Here is a 22,005-nt window from a genome sequence, read left to right as displayed (position 1 = left end):
CATTGCAGATCTGAACCCATTTACCCCTGAATGTGCTATTGTGACATACTTCAGTGACTAGTAGCCATGGCGCACTGCTAGTGCTCATGATCACAATGCATTGTGTCACTACTAGAAGACACAAGGTGCACAAATATGTAATTTGATGTAACCTTATGCCTGCATGTTGTAGTTGTAATAGGTTCCACGATAAGTAGTTCCATAGAAAGCCGTGCAGATCAAGAACAACTGCACTGCAAAATGCGCGGAGTAGGACTTCTACGACCACATTATTTGTGTAGCCTCTGCTGTGTTGCCTGTCAAGTATGAAATGGGGAAGTGATAATGGCTTCTTCTCTCCTTAAAAAACATGGTCGTACCGATCGTATCTTTGATGCGACAGTGTCCACAATGGCGGTAACATTGTCGACGAAGAATTGTCGCAACGAAGACTTGGAGCTGTGCCTCAGGAGTTGAGGCAGGAGCTTGGATGCGATGGAGAGCCTCGCCGACGTCGGGAGGCCGTGCAGAGTGGCGGCACATTTGTAGGCTGTGGTGAGGAGCTGCTGTTGCTTTGCCTCGGTGCACCTGTGGAGTCGAGAGACAAGATTTGTCAAAGAGACAGTGGTAGCCGACGCTCGTTAAGGCAAGAAACAAAGGTCACAGGAAATTTCTCTGTAGAATACATCCGCTATGCTGCTACGTTGGCCATCACAATGCGTTGCAGCATAGGAGGCAATAGAGCGAGCCGGAGGGAGTGTCATAATGTTGCAATGTCCTGCTCCCACCTGAACACCTTCGGTCTCCCAAGGTCCCGACACAGTATAAATGAAACTGAAAGTGGCAGTAGAAAGGCCATTATATTAAATTATTTTGGGCTAGTGTTTTTTTTTTTCTAGGGTTTAGAGATCTAGGACCTCCATGTAACGCAAAAATATGAAGTCGAAAATACCATGTTAGTAATGCTCCAACGGTAAAGTTTCAACAGACGACTATTGGGTGAATGGAGGGGTTACGTGCCTTGGCATGGTGCGGCGCAGGGAAAGCAGCACTTCATGCTCGAGGAAGTGACTCTTGTCCTCGCGGTAAAGCACGCGGAGCAGGAGTTCGAGGAGCACGGTGCTCCCAGTGCTCTCGAGGCCAGCCAACAGCTGCACAGGAATGTGACAAATGACTCTTCCACACGACCAAGTTGAAAATGTAAACCCCACACAAAAAGCAGTGTCTGAATAGATGGCAGCAACACTTCTGCACCCTTGGGAGATACGAGAGATCTCAAAGCCCTGTGGTATACCAGGTGTTCCAGCAAATGCTGCGATTCTAATGAACAGTGCAGCAGAGATAAGAAAATTGCAATTGTGCAATTGACAACAGGTGCTCAAAGGTAATTAGAGTGCTAATTGGTGAATTTCAGATATACAGAGCGATTATTGCATTTCCATTTATGCCCAAAGGAGGGATTAATGTGAAACACACACACACAGAAAAAAAGAAACTTATGTCTACTTTACAATTTTTAAGAATTGCTGAAAAGATTGTTTTACCATACCTACCGACTCGTAAACATTATTATTCACAAAAAATACATGCAGGCACTACAGTAAAAGCTCGTTAATTCGAACCGCAAGGGGAAGCCGCTTCAGTTCGAATGAACGAAAGTTCGAACTAACGAAAGTGAAGGAGAGCAACAGTACACTGTGATTTGGAAGCAGTAGGGCATGTCAGAAATTTGGCGTGTCAGAAAGTGATGGCGTGTGCCGCGGGCACACGCCATCTTCAAGTCGAAGCTCTGGGTCCGACTGTGCCACACCACCGATGTCCACCGAAACGAACGTTAGCCAAGACTTAACACTATCACAACGATTCGCGACGGCCGATACCTGCTAAGCTGAAAACAGAGGTGCACAACCGATGAAGACTGCCGAGACAAAGACGCTGAACATGTGAAGGTGGCGAAGGCCCTGATTCATTGGTTCTTGATTGCAAGCGCAGCTGCGACGTACTTGATTCGCTGTGTTTCGGCACTTGCCGTGCCATCTCCGCACAACATTAGCAGCTGTACAAGATTTGCAAAGCCTCCGAGATTCGTAACGGGCAAGAAGTCTTGGAGGTTACGTAGAACGGAGAGGCGGCAGCCGCCACTGCCTTCTGGCTCACCCCGCGTCGGTTAGATTTTTTTCCGATTTTGCCTTCTCTCGCCGTTCTCTCTGTTTCGGAGGCAATGCAGCCTTCTGTGTAGGCAGTAGGCGCTTTTCTCTGGCAGTGTGCCAGGTGAGCGTAGTTCGAATTATCCGTGAGGGAACCTTCTCGCGTTCGAATTAACGGACTTTTTTATACATAGACTTCTGTGGAGCTTGGCCGGACCAAATCGTACAGTTCGAATTATCCATAAATTCGAATTATTGAAGTTCGAATTAACGAGCTTTCACTGTACCAGGTAACAAAAGAGAGGAGGAGAAGAAATGACACTATATACCTACTATATACCAGCATATACCTACTGTGGGGTAGATACGCATTTTATTAATAATCATTCATCTTTAGACACAGCACACCTGCAGCAGCAACCTTGGAGCAGCAGAGACAGACAAACACATTTGTTTTTAGACCACAGTGACTTCCGTCGACTTTTCTGTTTCTGATTTGGTCAGTTTCAGGAACTTGTCCTAGTACACTTGGTCGAAGCAAGTGCCCTGCGTATGGTGTCTTCTGCTGCCACAAGAGAGCCACACAGGTACCATCACAATTTATTTTAATTTGCATATTATTTTTGTGCATCCTGCGCTTCTGTCTCATGCCTTTAAAATATTTTCGTGAAAAGAACTTATTTTCTGTAAACCAAGTTGGTGCAACATGTGTAAAATAGCACAATGGGCCCAAATTTGTGAACATCATGAAAAATTCGAGAGAGTTGGTAGGTGTGCTGTTGACCCACATGGCACGCCACAGCAACCGGAAGGCACAATGGGCCGCGGCAAAGTGCTCCGGCCGCTTTACAAGCATCATGTAGAACAGTAGCTAAGCTTTATTGGGAGCATAAGCAGCCTCCAATGCAACTCAAGAGCCAGATTATTGCCACTATACCAGCTCATTCTAGTAATACAGCTGTAAGGTTGTCTTTTGACAATTCTTGTAGAATTGCCAGTCAAATATGCCACGAGCAAGGCAAAGTAACGATGAGCTCCATTAGGAACACAGGAACATCCACAGAAAAAGCAAGGAATCTGGTTCATTGAAATACAGCCACGGTAATTTGTTAACATTATCCAAGAACAAAAACATTTTCCGCTGCTACGCACCTCAGGTATTAGATGATCTTGAATATGCCTTTTGTATGGGGAAACAGAAAAGTTTTTGCAGTTCAGACAAAGAACAAAACGTTCACTTGCGATGCTTAATCAATCAAACTTCACCTTGCGCATTGCCTGGGTGTAGGACAGCAGCTCGGGCGCACCGGGGAGCAACTTGGACACCTCCATAGGAAAATGCTGCAGCACCATGTTCTCCAGGGCATCCCTGTTCACAGCCAGCAGTTTTTTTGTAGGCCACCAAACAGTTCACGAGAGATTGGGCTCAGCCTGGCAGAACTATTACAAGCGTCCTCAGAAACACTGCGGCCATTCCAGTCAAACCCACGGTTTCTAATAATTAGAGGAAGGAGACAAAAGTCCAGACAACCCACGGGAGGAGTTGGTTCCCTCACGCAGGCCTCAAACTCTTTCCCATATTATTCCTCCATACATGCCTGCCGCAAACCCACACTGTTCGATGAGCTCGAGTAAATTAAAATTAAATTGTGCGAGTTTTATGTTCTCGTAGCTGCCCACGAGGGATGCCACACTGGAGGGCTCCGTATGAATTTGGACCACTAGGGGCTGCGCAGCTAAAGGACGCATCTGCAGTAGTGAGGAATTGTACCGCGACCCCGTGTTCAGTAGTGCAAAGCCATAACCACTGAGCTACTGTGGCAAGCAAAACATGCTCAAGTCAATACAGATCCAACTCAATACAGATAAAATTAAATGCAGGTTGAGCCTTGCTACATTGAGATTTCATGCACGCCAACTAGTGCACTTCAACCTTGCTGTACCCTCACAAGTTTTGCATTTTGAACAGGACCGAAGTGTCCGAAACAGATAGAACGAGGTCAAAATTGTTTGCGACAGCGTTATTAGTACCTAGAGCTTACAATGTAATGCCACCACATTTTTATACAATAATGGGCACGAGCAGACGTTTCAGGGCTTGCTGTCGTCCTTCTGGTTTATTCACGGGTGTACCTCCCGTTACATAATTGGCAGGCGATGCTCTTCTGCGACACCCTCGGGCCTTGAAGGTATTGAAATAGATGAATAAATAAATAAATAAATAAATAAATAAATAAATAAATAAGCAAATAGTGTGGTCATTGAAGTCTCACTCTGTGCACAGTTTTGCAGTGAGGTTGTTTTTGATGTGCAATACTTTCTACGGAATAACTACTTTGTATATTGCAACTACTCTAACTTGTGGACGCAAGCTATTACGTCAAACTATGAATTATTAGTGCACATTCATGCTGCCAGTATGCAACAAACTATATTTTGGTCGCAGAAACATGTAGCTCTGCTTGTATGGCATTAAATAGGTTACAATCTGTGGTGCCTTCCATGTAATAATTACTTCACATTTTGAGGCATAAAAATGTGAGGCTTGAGGTCATGTAGGATGACATGCCACATGCCTGTGCTTTCGTTCACATGCAATGTGAACGAAAGGTACAGAATAGCTGAGAATACAAGCTGTGAAAGAAGTCTCTCTAAGCCTTCATCGTATTGCTTGCTATGTGTGAAACAGAGAGTGATCTGTGGGGTTTCACGAACTCAGGTAACAGTGGGGCTGACAGGTACCATAGCATGGGATCATATTCGAACGACTGGGGCTTTTCAACATGCCCCCAAAAGCGCAGTTTGTCACCGTTTCTGCATTTGGCCATCCCTATCAAACTGTTGCTGCAGCCACCTGATGCAAAACCTGCGACGCTGTGCTTGGAAGCAGCAGAATGTCATCACCACTAAATCACAGTAGCGGGTTATGCTACTTTGCGACAATAAATACAATGCATTTACCACCATTGTTCTGTTGCATGATTTAACCTTGGCGCACGAGGTTTGACATGAGCCTAGTTCCACGAACAGTAAATATTTCACTGCAAGTCTTACCTGAGCCTGTCGCACGTTTCTTGACGTGTGTCGGTTGCAAACGCTGGAAGCAAACCCAGTGCGAGGACCTAATAAAGAACCAAGCGAATTGGAAATGAAAATCTTCACATTAACTTGAAGTTATAAGGTTTGGAATTGCAGAAAAGGCTATAGACTAAAGACTGGTGCTACTTTCTTGAAGATGAGGTACAGTTAGCTTCAAAAGTTTACAGGGCATGCATTTTCCAAATCAATTTTTTCCATGCAGCCAGTAAAGTAGCTCACTGTCTTGGTCCAATTTTCAGATGCCAGGCTGCAGAAATAGATTCTTCCAAGATCTTGTGCCCCATGAAACGTTGATGAAGACTACACATTGATCGGGGCATAACTTTTGTTCAAGTCATAAGAAAGCCACGTGGGCTAAGCCTAGTCCCCATGCCAAATTAAACGAAAACCAATTTCACAAGTTGGCTTGATCTCACTGATAGAATGACGCTGTTTGACGCCCAAATGTAGCGCTGAAGCTACGAGGAATGCCGTAATCAGGGGTGTACCAGATAAATTTTGACTGAATTGATGCCTTTAATGTGCACCTGAATCTAATTTAAGATCATACAATCTTTGACACTCTAGTCTGTAGAAATGTGGCAATGACTGGGAGTCCAACCTGCAACCATGTGCTCTGCTGCAGAATGCCATAGCTGCGGAGCTACTGAAGCAGGTAACCTTGATCTCAGGCATACCTTCAACTGACAGCAGTGTTTTCGGCACCTCACCAACACTACCATATATACTCGCATAATGATCGCACTCGCGTAATGATCGCACCACTGAATTTTGTCGTGAAAAGTCGATTTTTTTTATTTCCCGTGTAATGATCGCATCCCGAACTTGCTGCAGCGATATGTTGTGAGCCAAGTCTAGCTAATAAGGATTGCGCTCACCATCTGTCGAATGCTAGGTGAACGACTCTTCAGGACAAACCAGGCGGTCTGCATGCACCAAACATTCTTAAGCAGATGCCCCATTTCATTCCTTCTATTACTTTCCACACTTAAAAAAAAAAGAAGAAGAAGAAGAAAGAAAGAGAAAAAAAAAAAGCTCCAACCAAACTTGCCTTGGCTTTAGTGTTTGTAGGCTTTATAATGGTTGTGGTCAACTACAAAAAAGGCGCCTTTCGATTCTTCTTGTCTGCACTCGTGGGCACGCAACAAATCGCGAGCGGCAACAATGGCAGCCATGTTTACAATGATACGTTAGAAGTGCACCCTATTTATACGCCTACACTTGTAACACAGCTAAAATATTCGCCCACCCTTAGCGGAAACGTGCTGTATTAGGACAGTAGTTAAGACAAATGCTGCAGTTTCCGCAGCATGCCCGCCATGTGTTTCTATGTCACTGGCAGCTAAGCGCGCCCATCTGTTTCTGTCCCCTGGAAATGGACATGGCTACGTTATTGACGCAAACTTGCCGATATTAACAATATTATTCATTATTGATACGGAAGAAACTGTTTCAGTGCATGTAATGTACTCACGAAAAGACAAAGAAATCGTGTTCGGCGCGTTCGACTTGCTCCGCCGGCCGCCATTTTTGTTTCGGTGCCCCTGCACTACACACAGCAGCAGCCGCCTAATTTGTTGACCTGTTGTCGTCCCGCAGCAAATGCGGAATGAAAAAAAACTTTTTTTCTTTCTTTTCGCGAGAAATTTAACCCGCGTAATGATCGCACCCCTGAATTTGCGTCAATTTTTTTGACGAAGAAGTGTGATCATTATGCGACTAAATAGGGTACTTGCTTTAATGCAATTAGTGTTTTTAGGATACTTCACATACTTTTCGGTATTGGTCCATGTCCGGATCTAACCATTTTTGTTTCCTTCCACGCCAACTTGGGTAACTTGGTATGTGCCGCTGGGAATGTGATGCTCTTCATAATAATCCTTGAGTATCACCAAATCGAATCAAACAGTGGAAGTTCAAATTGAATATCTACTATTCAATCTCCTGAATATGCGTTATATTCGATGCAAAGAACCGTGCAGTGCCACCTGTTGCGTGCGCCACAGAGCCCCTCGTGCTTGATGCCACGCAAGTGAGAACCTCACTTCATCGTTTTCAATGCAGAAGGAGCGCCGCGCATGCCGCAGACTACGTGCCCCCTGACGCGGTTGCGGACTTTGTGGGAGCACTTCAGCACTATAAACTCCGTACACTCCCTGACGCCACCCTGACACGGCGATGGTACACAGAGCGCCTGAATGTCCGAATTCGCAGACCGGCACCGTATCAGCCGGGGCCATCTCTGTAGATAATGATAATGTGACGTGGACAGAGAAAATAACAACAGCATTTTGTCTTTCGGAAAGTATGACAAAACATGCAAAGAGTGGGCTGATTAGCCACTGGAAGGCACGCAGATCGTGTTGGATAAACTGTGACAAATTTAATGCAGCTTCAACAGCTGTAAATCTAACCCACACGCTTGACCTTGGTACCAATCACTGACGAGCCACCCGTATGAACGTATCAGGAGCAAGCATTACGCAATGGCTTCAGGCCGTTTACCACATTAGTGGCAAATTTTCGTCACGGCCATAATGTCTAGGCCGTTAGGCCCAATCAGGCATCGGCAACAAAAGTTACGGTTTGGTGCTGAATGGATGCAGATGTATTTGCAGAAGCTGTGCGACACTCAGAAAGTGAACAAATGGCCTCCTAAACAAAAGCAAGAGTACGGGATGGCAACAAAGTTGTTAACGGCCACCATCTTAGTAACATGCTGCCTGGCGACCTTTCATTCCCCACGCTGCTTGTAAATGCACATCAGTCACTTTTTTTATAGCTTTGAGCAACTCCTCACAAAACTAGGTTTGAATTTACACGGTGAGTGTGAAAGTTAGGTCTGACTAGTGCACTGACCGCCTGGCTGCATTAATTTGTATGCAGAGAATGCAGGGGGGGGGGAGGAGGGGCGCACGAACATGTCATGGCCCTCCCAGTTTCACAATCCTGCTCTTCATCGTCGGCGCCAACTGCGGTTGACTTGCACAGCACCAACAATGGCTATGCAAAAGCGGCGATTGAGTCACGTCACATGCGGTCCGCACTTTCATCTATCGTGCAGATTGACCTACCTGCCCTAAATATGGAAAAGTCTATCTGTTTTTCAGAGGAAAACTGGAAAACAAAACTTTCTTTGAATTAAAGGAGTGCCATGAAACACATGTCCACTTTAAACTGGAATCCTCATACAGTGCAACATAACGTCCCTAATCCTTTCGCTTTGGACGGGAAAAAGCACTTGATTCTGTTCAACAGATATTTTGCTAAAAAAAATATATATATATAGTTTCCAGCCCTTCATATTGTTATGTAGTAGTTTGCGCTGCTATGAAAAGATCTTGTACTATACTAGAATATACCAGAACTGAGCTGTAATCAGTACTGGCACACTAATGTGGTGTTCCCTTTAATAAGAGTAGACCGTACTGTACATCTTGATTTTCATGTACCGAAGTTACTGCTAGCGTGCCACATTCTTGTTATGCTAAGCTAAGAGACTCCAGAGAATGTGCAGCACCACGTTTTCTAGCTGAAAATTTGTAAGCATTAAACTTTGCAATAAATTTTTCATATTCCATTTGATACTCGACTTTCTTGATATGATGTCATGTTCAATTTTAAATCTACTATTTGGTATCCGTACACCGCGACCAATTACATGCCTATTTTAATATAAATTGCTAATCATATTAATGTCTCCAATCATCCTCGAAGTACGGATGCTGCAACAATTTTTTTAAGCTACTAAGCACTGGCACCTCATTGATTATGGCACCTGGATTTAAAGAACTCTCTAAAGAACTCAATCAACTCTCTAAAGAAATCTAAAGAACTCAATGACACAGATGTGAAAGAGATTACCTTGTCAACAAGGGTAGCGCCTGGTCGTTCCAACAGCTTGAGAAGAATTGTAAACAGGGTTTCAAAGTGGGGGCTCTTTGGTATTGCTATCTGCTGGCAGAAAATGCAAAAAAGAAGAGGAAGAGACAGAAAGGATTCAGAAACTAAAGCGCGTTAGCAACAAGATGAGATGACCAGTAAAGCTGTCTAATTTACTACGCTACTTCGACTATGAAACTGTTATAGTTGAGATTAAAATTCTCACAATAAAGCAGACCTCCCGAGAAACTTTGTTGAGCCGAATCATTGGATAATAAGAACATTCTGTCGGTTCATAATTAATAAAAACAGCTGGGGAAGTCGGTATTTGTTCATTCTCGTAAAGTCAGCTAGAAGGACAGTGGACCAACTAGTAATTTCTGGCCACCCTCACACATTAAAGAATGGTGCTTCACTGCCAAAAGTAGACAGGATACTGTAAAACAACCTTGTAGAAGATAAAGAGAACGCAAATCGCTGTGCTACAAATTATGAAGCTCTGGCAAAAGAGGTGCAAAAAAAGAAGGATGCCAGCAGTATATTTCAGAGCAGTGAGAATTTTCATAGCACAACACGACATCCGGAGCGTAATTTCCACCTACCTCAGGACTCACATGCACAAGCTTTTCTAAAACCAGGACTGCAGAGTTGACGGCTGTCTGAGGGGAGTCTTCCTTGAAAAAGCAAGCAAGCGAGGGCCAGTGCTTCATCACTTCGGATGACAATGTCGAACCGTACCTGTAATTAAAAAGATGACATGAGGGAACAACAATGGCAACAAAGGTAACAGCAGCAGAATGGGAATAGCATCCCCAAGCCCAGATCGTGGTTGACTCCTGGGGTGTCACATCCCAAAGCAATGCCTGGGCTACAAATCGCTGTAGAAGACGGCTCCAGATGAAAAATTAAGTTAAATATAGTTCATTAAATAATGTTTAAGTAATGTGATTATTAATTAATTATGACTGCAAGACAACACTGACAATATGCACAGATACACTGCGTTTGAGCTGGTTTCAGATCAGTTTCGCCCATGTGCATCTTTAATGCGCATCCAAGGTGTCGCACACAAGCATTTTTACGTTCTGCACACATCAGCATGCAGCCACAACCACCAAGAATGGAACTCACGATATCGTGTTGAGCAGCAGATTGCCATAGCCACTGAGCCTTTGCAATGAGTATTCATGCACATAACCACACATTGTTCAAATCTCTATAAAAACAACTGGCCGTAATCTTTGTGGGGATGCGCGACCCTCGCGCCTCCCCTGATGTTTTTCCCGCATAGCGTGTCTCCTGTACTCGCGCTTCGCCGCGTGGCCTGCGTGACGCCCGCACGGTTGATGTGGTTGAAGCGCAGTGCGAGAGATGGCGCTTGTGTTGCGCTGCTAACGCCGCGAGGTTACTTGGGCGCCGAAAGGAAGGCGCTTGTTCTTTTGGATGGGAGACAGCTAGCAGCACGGACGTGCCACGCGGGCAGCGACCCTCTTTCCCGGCGGGTCGGCGCACGGCGGGGGACGTCTCCCGCGTGCGCGCGGCGACCCATGCTTCTGCGAGACCGTTTCGCGTGGCCGCCTCCGAACGCGCCACGATTCGCGTGACTATACACGCGAACGACCAGGCGTTGGGATCCAGCATGGGGCGAACATATTCGCTCGCTTGCGGTCGCGGTAAGTCGGACTTCTAGATTTGTCGCGCGCCCATCGGCATGTATTGTGGATAGAAACTCGGCTAGCAGGCATTGATGTATGAAAGGTGCAATAAATGCCCTTGTGATTGTTTGCACTACTGTGTAGTCGTTCCTTTGTCCCAAGAGTACGGTGTGGGAATCCCACATCAGACCCCACATCTGGCTGCCAAACGTGGGACTCTTGGGGCATCGGACGATAATTTTAAGTGTTGCTTCGTTCGAGACCTTTGTTTGAACCGAAGCGTAGGCCTACCGTGGATTTTGATCGCTAGCGTCAGCGGCGTGCTTTCTTGAGCGAGGCGGCGGTGGCTGTAGTGTGTTTGAACATGTCAACATACTAAGCCTTTTCGCAAGTTTTTTTTTTAATGGTATTCGTTGGTACGAGCCACGTGGTCTGCATCCTGGGAGAACGAGGCTGAGCGCCCGCGGAGCAGTGGCAAGCCTGAAACGAGTGAGTACGGAAGCCTCGTGGGTGGTCCCAATTTCCTATGTAAATAGCTTCTTCTATCTCTTTGATTCGGATGAAGTCGCAGCTCTGGGAGCCGGGTGGCCGCGGGCCACGGGTGCCACTACGGGCTGACTGGTATTGCGGCCTGGCACCGGGCGCTCCGACACCGTCTGGGACGGTGGGCGCCGTCAACTCGGATGCTGTGTGCACCGAGCGGAGTAGGACCACCTCACAGAGCTGACGTACGTCTCCTCGCGGCTGCCGGTTTTGCGCCCATCTTGGGTGTTGTTTTTTTTTGGATGCCGGTTGTTGTCAGGGTAGCCAACGTTACTAGACTAGGTTCAGTTTTCAAACTCCCGTTACAGCGTGGACCCACCACCGATCCTCGCATCTCGTGGCGCTGCTGTCGCACTTTGCTCGGTCAGCACGGCGCGGACAGGGCGACGAAGCACTGTCCGTTGTTTATGTGTTTTGGCGCGTTGTATATATACGTGTTTTGCTGCAGTCTCGGTGCATTTTTGCGACACTCTTATGCGTTTTAAATGCCGCGTGCGTTTTGAAGAGTTTACGGGCCGTATCATCCAATTTTATTTAGTGACGCGAATGCATATATATGCTCCGTTCCTGCAGTGATAACTTACTTTGAATGTGCAAGTCTGCTCGCAAGGGAGCAAAGCTCACGTAGGTTTCAACATTGCACTTGTGAATGTGGTGCTCTGATGAAAGAAATAGTGCTAGCTTCATTTTTTTTATCCCGAAATGAAGTGCCGAGAGTGTGTATATACCGTGTGTCCCAGCTAACTTCAGCCAGAGTTTTAAAATATGCGGATTAATGCCGCGTAGCTGAGCACAACCAAGGTAATGTTTGCGGTAGCTTTGAGATATTCAAATTATTATAAATCCGCCCAGTTAGGTAATGCGTAGTTAATTCAATATTAATTAACAATTATCCAATAATTGTTAATGTTCTTAATTCACTAATTATTAAATTAGTTCATCTATTTATGTAATTCGTTGCCACCACCAAAGGTCCAGGCCTTAACTCTATTTTAATTAACTGTGCCTTAATTAACTTCGCCTAATTCACTGTGCCTTGACTGGCCTCGTGAACTGCCTCGATTGGTTCGCTTGGGCTCCCGTGACTTTCTTGGACCATCGTGTGGTCGCGCTAACATCGCCTCATGCGTTCGCATTAATATTTAATTAGTACTAAGCAGCAACAGCTGATTACAACTACTAATCAGCTACTTACAGCTACTCATCAGCAACAGCTGATTAATATAGAGCGCAGTGGACGGCCGGGGCTGCTGCGGCCCTGGACTAAGGACTCCACAGCGCACTCTGGGGCAGCGCAGCAGCATTTTCACAGCTACGTAAAGTTTTTTAATCAATCTTCTAAATGCGAGACTATACAAACATTTAAAGACGCATCGGTGAAAACACTTGCTGAGTACGTAAGTTGCGAAGTCTGAGGACTCAAGCCCCTTCGCCAACGCAGAGCTGCACCCTGGTAGAGCTACTTGCGGTGCTCCCGCCCTCTGGCGGCAAACCAAGACAAGGGGCCACCCGCGATGTACGGCGCCTACGGAGAGTTTGACAACTGAACCTAGTCTAGTAACGTTGAGGGTAGCGATGCTTTAGGCCTAAGGCTTTACGAAGCTGCCTGTCGCACGTGAAGGGACACAACCTGGTGGACCGTGGCGTTGAGGTGTTGCACTTTGCTTACCTCATTCTAGTTAGCCTCGCACGAATTGAAATTACTCGTTCGACTCAAGGAAGCGAGCTTCGTTCACGTGAACTTAGCATCTGAGTAGCTGCCCGATCTTTTGCTAGCCGAGTTGAACATCGTACCACGTGGGCGATGCGCATGCAGACTTCCTCTCCCCTGCACTACTTTAGTGTTTGCCGAGTGTGCTGAGTTTACGCAGTGTGATTGGATTCACCCCTGGTTTGCCGTCACCTGCACATTGTCTGCGCTGCTGCCCCGGACTACGATCGAGCCATCCCGGGCGATGGTGATGCTGTGGCCAGTTCGGCGCGGCGACTTCGGCGGCCTCCTGTATCCAGCTCACAACCCTCGGCGGCGGACAAAAGAGCCGGCGGTCACTGACAGCTACGGCGGCTCTTGCCGGCAGGGCGCGTCCGCGCGAGCGACGCTTGCTCGTACCGACTAGTGCGTCGTCGTTTCCGGAGTCCTGACCTGGCATCGTGCCGTCAAGTCTGCAAAGCTGCTGCTGTGACTGGCGGACGCCAGCGGTGCACCCAAGGACAGTCGGCTCGCATGTTATGGACAGCGTGTAGACATTTCTTCGGCGCGACCACTGTTGCACTATCTTGTTCGCGAAGCACGGGTTAATGTTAGACCGTGTCACATGATTCGCCGGAATAAGAAGTGATTTAAGGTTGGGGGGATGTGGGGATGCGCGACCCTCGCGCCTCCCCTGATGTTTTTCCCGCATAGCGCGTCTCCTGTACTCGCGCTTCGCCGCGTGGCCTGCGTGACGCCCGCGCGGTTGATGTGGTTGAAGCGCAGTGCGAGAGATGGCGCGAGTGTTGCGCTGCTAACGCCGCGAGGTTACTTGGGCGCCGAAAGGAAGGCGCTTGTTCTTTTGGATGGGAGACAGCTAGCAGCACGGACGTGCCGCGCGGGCAGCGACCCTCTTTCCCGGCGGGTCGGCGCACGGCGGGGGACGTCTCTCGCGTGCGCGCGGCGACCCATGCTTCTGCGAGACCGCCTCGCGTGGCTGCCTTCGAACGCGCCACGATTCGCGTGACTATACACGCGAACGACCAGGCGTTGGGATCCAGCATGGGGCGAACATATTCGCTCGCTTGCGGTCGCGGTAAGTCGGACTTCTAGATTTGTCACGCGCCCATCGGCATGTTTTGTGGATAGCAACTCGGCTAGCAGGCATTGATGTATGAAAGGTGCAATAAATGCCCTTGTGATTGTTTGCACTACTGTGTTGTTGTTCCTTTGTCCCAAGAGTACGGTGTGGGAATCCCACATCAGACCCCACATCTTTCAGCAGAAAGCAAAGTTCCGGAAATACTGTTAAAACCCTGATATAATGAAGTCAGTGAAATAAGCATGTTGCTTTGTTGTATGTATTAAAATTTTGTTATACAGTAGACATCTGTTAATTCAACCTCAGTTATTTAAATCTTTTGGTTCGATCCTGGCCAAAGGTAGTGACCCCTTTGATGGCAGCATCTGTCACAGCAGAGCTAAGGGGATAGTGAAACACGTTGTCACTCATCGATAATAGCTATTTTCGGCCCGCCCTAGGATGATGCTCAAGCAATGAACCATAGCTCACAATGCTTGATCACGATATTTACAACAATCCTAACATGGGCCTTTCTTCCATTTGAGAAAATTTGGATGAATGCTACAGTGCAATCGGGCACAAAACCAAAACCGCTTTTACAACGTTTACTTGCTTTACCGCACAACACAAATGCATTGCGGCGAAGTTGAATTTTTAATAATAAATGTGTTAGGTGAAGCTGACTTTAGGAAACTGGCCGCTGTTCTGCAACAATCTTTACAGTTCTACAGTGTTCAGAAGCTTTAACATCATTCCTACGTAAGTTTATTGCTTTGGACACATCGAAAGTGTGCACACATTTGATTAGGGGGTGTGTTAGAATCTGGCAAATATTCCCAAATGAATCAGCAGTGTGTTTTGGCGTTTTTTCGACAACTTGTTTATTTGGCCCGCTGGATAATTTGATCACTTTCGTCACTCCTTTCAGGGTTGAATTAACAGAAGTTGACTTGTGCTGAAATTTGACCTTCTGTGCAAATAGGCAGTCGCCGACAGGATTTTCTTACACGGAAGAGGCTGCAAAATTTTCCAAATTAGCAAACAGAAAAACAAATTTCAATGAGAAAAAGAATTCATTTTGTTGAACCTGAGAGTTGGCAATGAAATATACGGTTTGATGCCAAGTTGATGATATCTTCACATCTGCTTACAAAATGAAGCCAGCCACGCTTTTGCATTCGCTCTGCCCCCACAGCTGACAGTGTTGTTCACAGTGGGACGACGCTATCTAAAAAGTGCCGAAAGTGGATAGTGAATGCTTTGTTTCCCTCTCATTTCAATGTGTCTGCAAAACTTGAGATTATGCCATCTCCTGTACTAAAGGCGTGGGAAGATAGTGAACATGATAGCACGCAATCTCGGCCCGTCTGCTCTTTGCACACATGGCAGATTACCTCTAAAACAGGGTGCGCGGGCTGCGTATGCACTCAGTGGCACTGACAGCCCTGTGCAGCCACAGCCGTGCTAGAAAAAGAGATGCGTGCCAACCTGGCCTCGCTCCCCCTCTTTCCCGCATGTTTGAGTGTGTTACGCTACGCTCTCCTAACCCAGCATACTATCGCTGGGTGCGATAGGATCTTATCGCAGTTGGGCTTAATGTGAAAAAGGACGCTACTGCGTTCCGGTGGTCAGTCTTGGTTAGCGCGGTGTACAATTTGAGAGGTGCATTTGCAAGCAGCTGCTGGTAATCGGATCATTTGGCCATCTGTGTCCATGGAAGCTTCCGTTTAGTGTCTTGGTATTCCTTTGAGGCGGTAGTAAAATTTTGCTATATTGAAAATGTGTATAAGTACACTCGATTGTACTGACGTTATAAATACATGGTGTTCTATGGGCAAGAAATCATAAGATGATAAGTACTTCGTTATACTGAGAACTTCATTATACTTAAGTTTGTTGTATTGAGGTCTAGCTGTAATTTTATTTGGTATCTTCAACTGCCACCACTTTCAATTGGTAATTGTTGCTGGCAATTGTATACAGATTTTGCTGTATGAAAATTTTCCCTTCAGCTGCAGCTTCATGGCAAGGCAAACTTCGCTGTGAAACCACAGATGAGGGCAAAAATTTGCGTATGGCCCACACCGTCAACTCTGTACTTAAGTTTCAGGAATTTTCTGGCATGGCATATAAGCACAAAGCTACAACTGATACAAAAAAGAAAGAAAGGGAATGAAACATATTACTCCAAAGCTGCACTTAACAAAAGCTAAGCTGGCAGTGCAGCATGCTTACAGTGAGACCAGCTGCTTGTCTTGTAGGACGTGGCTCAGGACTTGAGTCAGGTGACCAGTAGCGCTACTTGTCAACTTGAGAGCTGCTGGCACAAATGTTTCTGCGTTCTCAACAAAGAGCTGACATAACTGGTCACCCATGACATTCCAAGCCCTCGTGGGTTCCAGGCTTTGAAGAATGCTGCTTGCCTGCACCAAAGAAATGGGAATTTAACATTTTTTTCCAAATACTGCAGGCCCTACTCAGGCCCTTGCAGGTGTGGATACAAAGAGAATAGTACACAAAATAATACACAATGGTTCGGGAACCTTTTTACGGCCCTTGAGAAACGTGTCCCAGTAAAGTCGCCATGAAAAAGAAAGTGTTCAACAATTACGATACTCCCTAATTAGAAATTTGAGCACAGCTCGATAAGTGTTTTCCTTTCGCGATCTAGTGAGTCAAAGTATTTGTGACCGAAATCATCGCACTGACTGGCAGAGGGCCAGTGCTGTCAGCATCTTCGCAGAGGGAGGGGCAGTATTAGAACACTGGCATGATGAGCAACAATGGAGCCAACTGTGGAAGATGACAATGAACGCATGAGCAGTGGCAAGAGCGTGTTCATGTGATTATGCCGAGACGTCGATGAGCCAACTGTAGTAGATGACGACAAACGTGCAAGCAGTGGCATGAGTGCGTTTGCGCGGTTACACTGAGGGATGCCAATGCTCAAACCAGGAACGGGCACCTGAGAGCTGCGCTCTAAAAAAGACAGTATAAGTTACCTTGAGAAAATCTCTAAATTACTTGGCAAAACACATATTGCTGGGCTAGCCTTATTAAGATTCATGCTACAAAGTGCATCGCGTCTTGACAGAGAAAGAAAAGAACACACGCACAACAGCGATTTCTGAATGCAATGACAATAAAAATCACTTACATTATAGTTAATGCGCAATACTTGAAATGCAATGTTTCAAAAAAACAATGCGGTTCAATAAAATAACACATGGTGAAATTTACTGGAAAATGCATAAAAATTGCATAGAAAAATGCAATACCTTGTATAATTAATACAATGTGAATCATAAACTGGTAATGCCATTGACGAATGGGTCAGAAAAGACCAATCCATTGCTTCAGCAGGCAGTTTATTCCAAGAAGAAATGGAGCAAACTCGTACCAACAAACTACAATATAATACCACCTTGACTATCCCTTCTTTAAAGCTTTGTTTGGAAAGTGCACTGGAATCTCAATACTGGCTGCAGGGTCCTGCGCGACATTGGATGCATACGTCTCTTTCATTTTACACTATTAAACTTACCAAGACATTATATATACGAGCATTAAACTTCGCTTAAATAATAAATTAGCGCCACTAAAGCATCGAGTGACAAATTAGTGCTACTAAATGAGCTCAGTAGCCCATATTGTCGGCCTTTGATAACTCACAACACAAACCACAAACTCGGGAGCATGCGGAATGGAGAAATGTGCGCCACACTCACACTGGCTCCTAGGGAAGTGGCCAGCTCCAGGAGGCGCAGGCATAGGTCCTTGAAGAGGGGAGTTGGCGACACTGCCCGTTCTCCAAAAAACTCTGCCACAGCGCAAACAGGGGCCATTGCTTTTTCCGGTCCCGCCTTCACAATCTTCAGCTCGGCCAACAGCCGGTACCCGGAGACGAGCCCCATGAGCCTCAACATGTCGTTCTGCCATGGCTCCGTGTCTTCATCCATGGGTTCAAGGTCAGCTTGCGAGAGGTCCAGGGTCTCGGAGGGATGGCTGAGCTCGCTCAGTTTCAGCTCCAGGACTTTCTCAAGCGTGCACTCGGGATGCTTTGCCAAAAAGTCGCCAAGCGCCAGGGAGAAACTGGATGACAGGAGGTCTGGAAAGGCAGTTGCTGCCTGCTTCAAGAATCCCAGCATCTGTTGCGCAGAATGACAATGCATGCAGAACGACTTAGCAGCCTATTAATGACTATTACTGTCTATTAAAAACTGAATGCGCACTCCAAGAGGATCAACTCTGTTCAAACGTAACAGCTCTGTAAATGTAAAGCAGCGAAAAATACAATGTAGCCTTCTGTGAGAGACATACTATTCTTGAGTACTGTTGAGAACTGGACCTGATTCCGTAGCATTAGACAACTGCAATAGTTATTGCAGTTATCAGCACAGTTAATTTTTCAGTATCACGCATTGCCGACTCTCAGGTAAAATTTATAACTGACTCCATCAGCATACATCCGAATTTATCCGTGAGACTCCCAAATTCCGAGCAATCCTTCAAACTGTACAGGCACAACTATAAATCTAGAAAAAAAAGAAAAAAAAAGAAAGGAAAAAGGAAAGGAAAAAAAAAAGAGCACTAACTCCAACCCCCATAGTGAATAAAGGGGGGGGGGGGAGAAGAGAAACTGCATCATACAGTACAGCTGCATCGTAATTGCAATTATGCACGAGGTAGCTAGCCAAAGTCAACCCAAATGTAAGTTGTTTGTGTGTTGCCAGAGTACGGCTAACTCGGTTCACTTCAGATCAAAACCTGTGTTGAGGAGTGCACGTGAAGAAAGGGCCTAATGTGCGTTGCCTAATGACCAGTTCTCATAAGTTATTTTTGCCGCTACACAGTCATGTTTAGCGGTAAAGCATATGCAAAATATTGTGGTGAAGCATATTAAGAGCGGGAAGGGCCACTTGGGAAAGGGCCACTGTCATGGGGCCGTGGTGCAAGTCCATGGTACATGTGCTCCTTAATTATGCGCATGCGCTATCACCGGTCACAGTATGAGTGCTGAGATGTCCAATAACTGTACTGGCAGCCATTAGGAGCTGTTTTTGAAGTTGTGGCAATTTTGAGTCCTTGTTTTGCCCATTTTGCACAATCCCTATTGAGACACATGTGGGCGTGTGCTGCCTCTGGCCACAGCACAAGCACCAAAATATCTAGCAACTGTACTGGCATCCATGCAGATGTTACTGTGCCCCCCCTCCTCCTCCAAGTGTCCTAAATTTTTAGGTTGCCGGGTTGGCTGCACCAAGGATGAAAAGGGCTGTAAAACATTTGAAAGACTTAAATCTGCTTTGCCCTCAAGTTTTCTCAGGTGCTAGTGCCTTCACATAGCTGAGCATTGATATTTACTCTAGTACACTTTCAACATAAACAGTCTTACTGAGGTACTACTTCAACAGTGTGCTAATTTGTGCCAGTTGGAGCATAATTATTCAATGAAATAAAAGTGCTTCCTGACGGGACAAAAAGCACACAACACACATGGGCAACACATGCAGCATTCGTGCGTATTTGTTTTCTTTTTGTCGCATTGAAAAGCACTGTTTCTATTAATTACTTATCCTGACCGAGAAAACCAAAGATGTCCTGTTTAAAGTAAAAGACAAACATGTCGTAGCAGCACCTCATGTGGAAGCTGGTTTGCGACTTCAAGGTCGGCAAGGTCAAAGCCAGCCTCGGATGGCAGCAGAACGCAGACAACACAGCACTTCCAGAAGGCTTCGGTTTTCCAGAATGCATCAGGCACAGAAGACATGGAAGTTGGGGCGGTCTTCATCCAGACAGTCAGGAAGTTGAAGAGCCGCACGGTCAGGGAACATCTTGCCCTGAAAGTAAATGTGTTCCCTTTGAAGACATTCTTACACGTTTACTGGTATGGCAGGTTTCAATGAAGTTTTTAGACACAGTCAGCCAAAAACACACAAATGTCAAACTAATCCGCCTTTACAATGAAGCGACTGGGACCTGGAATATCCTTTGTTGTACAGGTCACATTGTTATATAAGTCACATTATTTAGAGCATGAAACAAGGCGAAAGAAGCATGCTGAAACAAATCAAGCTCTATTCTGACATTCTGATGTGTCTTAAAGGAAACATTAAAAAAAATCTTTATTTTTCGAGTTATGGAGCTGACAACTTGTAGATGCATATACCTTTATGTGCTTATTTTCAAATATAAGGTTCATTTTTGTTCATCTCACTTGATTCGAGCTTTATGCAAGTTTCCTTTACTTAAATTTAAGAAAATATTTGTGAAAACATAATTTCTCAAATTTCACTAACAGGATATCAATGACTTCTGCATTGACACCTTGTTAAGGGGCCCTGGAACGGTTTTGACAATTTTGTACAAATGTACGTGGTCATTAGGGTATGTCTTTCTCATCACTAAGCGTTGCATTTAAGTGCTCTACATGAAGCGAGTAATTTATTATAAGATTTTAAAAATGTGCGTCACTACCAATCGTAGTGGTGCCGTTCCCCTGTGTTTTCAGCTGCCCCCTCCCAATTGACACCAGTTGGGTGAAGTATGCAATGGCTAACTAGGTAGCATCATTGATAATTTTTCCAATTTCATAGTAAACAAATGTTTGTAATAGCTGTAATGTTTGTTAATTTGTTTCTATATAAAGAAAGAAAAGAACAAGAGGAGAATACACAACGACACTTTATCACTACACTGAAGCACTTCCAGAACACAGCAAGTGTCGTCTGCTTGTTTTACAACATTCTCTGTGTTGACGCGAGCTGCGCATTTAGTGCCGGTCTCAAGCTTTACTTTCGTGAGTACTAAGGATCACCTTTGTTACACTGGGGGCTGCAAATTCAGCGATCGGCAACACGTCAAGCTGCGACACCATGTACCTCTGCAAGGCAACATGCGAGTGGTTTGGTTTCAGCACATCAGGCTGTCGGTATCCGATAAGCGTCAGCATTTAAGCGTTTGCGGCCATCACTTCACACCGCAGGATTACTACCCCAATAAGAGAGCATTAGTGTGTCCAGTATTTTGCTAAACGAAAGTGCAAGTGGACTGGGCCTGGGCGTTATATCAGATGAGCGGAGGTGCAAACTCAAAACAGCCTGCACGGTGCAGCCACCTGGTGGCACAGAGCTCAACCAGACAAACACAGAGCTAATACAGCAGTAACCAAGTGTATTCTACTTTGCTGCTGGCATAAATTTTTGGCAGGAGCATAATTATGAGCACATTGTCTTTTTAAATTACTAAAATGTTTTATATTTGGTTACAGCAATAGCAGCTCTGCGTTAGGCTGGTTAAGTGCTGCACCACCAGGTGGCCCCACCGTGCAGGCCTCTCAGGCCGCTTGTATTCACGCTAAGCCCGTTCATCACAGCAGTAGTAGTAAGGAGGGGCTTTAGTTTATGCCTCTGCCCACATGTCAAAACGCCCAGCTTGCATGTGGTTACTGGAATAGAGGACAGACTCAGTGCTGTGACAGAACGCTCTCGCAGGGGATCAACGGCCAGGCGGCTAATGCAGAGGTTGGAGTGGCTTCGCACGCTGGCTCTAAGACAACCGGATGTAAACGAAATGACGCCTAGCCAGGCTTAGTGACTTAGTGACTTAGTGAATGATTTGAGCAGAAAAAGCATGGCTAGGAAGGAGGGTAACTTATAACTGTCTGTAGCTCTCTTAATATGGGATACTTCACTTGGATTTTGGCGCTAATGTTTTACTGCAGCTGTACCCTACGCGCCTACAAAATTTGTCCAAACCATTTCAGGGACCCTTTAAGTGAAACCTGAACTGATTTTTCACAATGTTTTTGCGAAATTAAGTAAAGGAAACTCGCATTAATTTAGAAACAAGCGAGATGAACAAAAACGACCCAACATTTGAAATAAGCACATAAAGTTGCATATATCTAAAAATTCTAACTAGAAG

The 22,005-nt window shown here is 45.7% G+C and overlaps 1 protein-coding gene across 2 annotated transcripts in view; it reads right to left on the bottom strand.

The window, feature by feature from the left end:
- The window catches only part of LOC135898644 (DNA-dependent protein kinase catalytic subunit-like), a 193,693-nt gene that overhangs the window by 113,458 nt on the left and 58,230 nt on the right, over positions 1-22,005 (bottom strand). The window contains exons 36-44 of one of the 2 annotated variants that reach the window (XM_070523647.1): positions 19,718-19,919; positions 17,808-18,227; positions 16,315-16,502; positions 9,710-9,845; positions 9,090-9,182; positions 5,181-5,248; positions 3,393-3,495; positions 1,000-1,130; positions 360-567 (exon numbers count right to left, since the gene is read on the bottom strand). In XM_070523647.1, the coding sequence (XP_070379748.1) occupies positions 360-567; positions 1,000-1,130; positions 3,393-3,495; positions 5,181-5,248; positions 9,090-9,182; positions 9,710-9,845; positions 16,315-16,502; positions 17,808-18,227; positions 19,718-19,919 (1,549 nt within the window). The remainder of the gene's footprint in view (positions 1-359; positions 568-999; positions 1,131-3,392; positions 3,496-5,180; positions 5,249-9,089; positions 9,183-9,709; positions 9,846-16,314; positions 16,503-17,807; positions 18,228-19,717; positions 19,920-22,005) is intronic. The other variant, XM_070523648.1, reaches the window with a different exon arrangement.

The sequence above is a fragment of the Dermacentor albipictus genome, chromosome 8 (assembly GCF_038994185.2).
Source record: "Dermacentor albipictus isolate Rhodes 1998 colony chromosome 8, USDA_Dalb.pri_finalv2, whole genome shotgun sequence".
Classification (NCBI taxonomy): domain Eukaryota; kingdom Metazoa; phylum Arthropoda; class Arachnida; order Ixodida; family Ixodidae; genus Dermacentor; species Dermacentor albipictus.
Note: the sequence above shows the minus strand (reverse complement) of the source record. Positions and strands in the feature narration are given on the sequence as shown.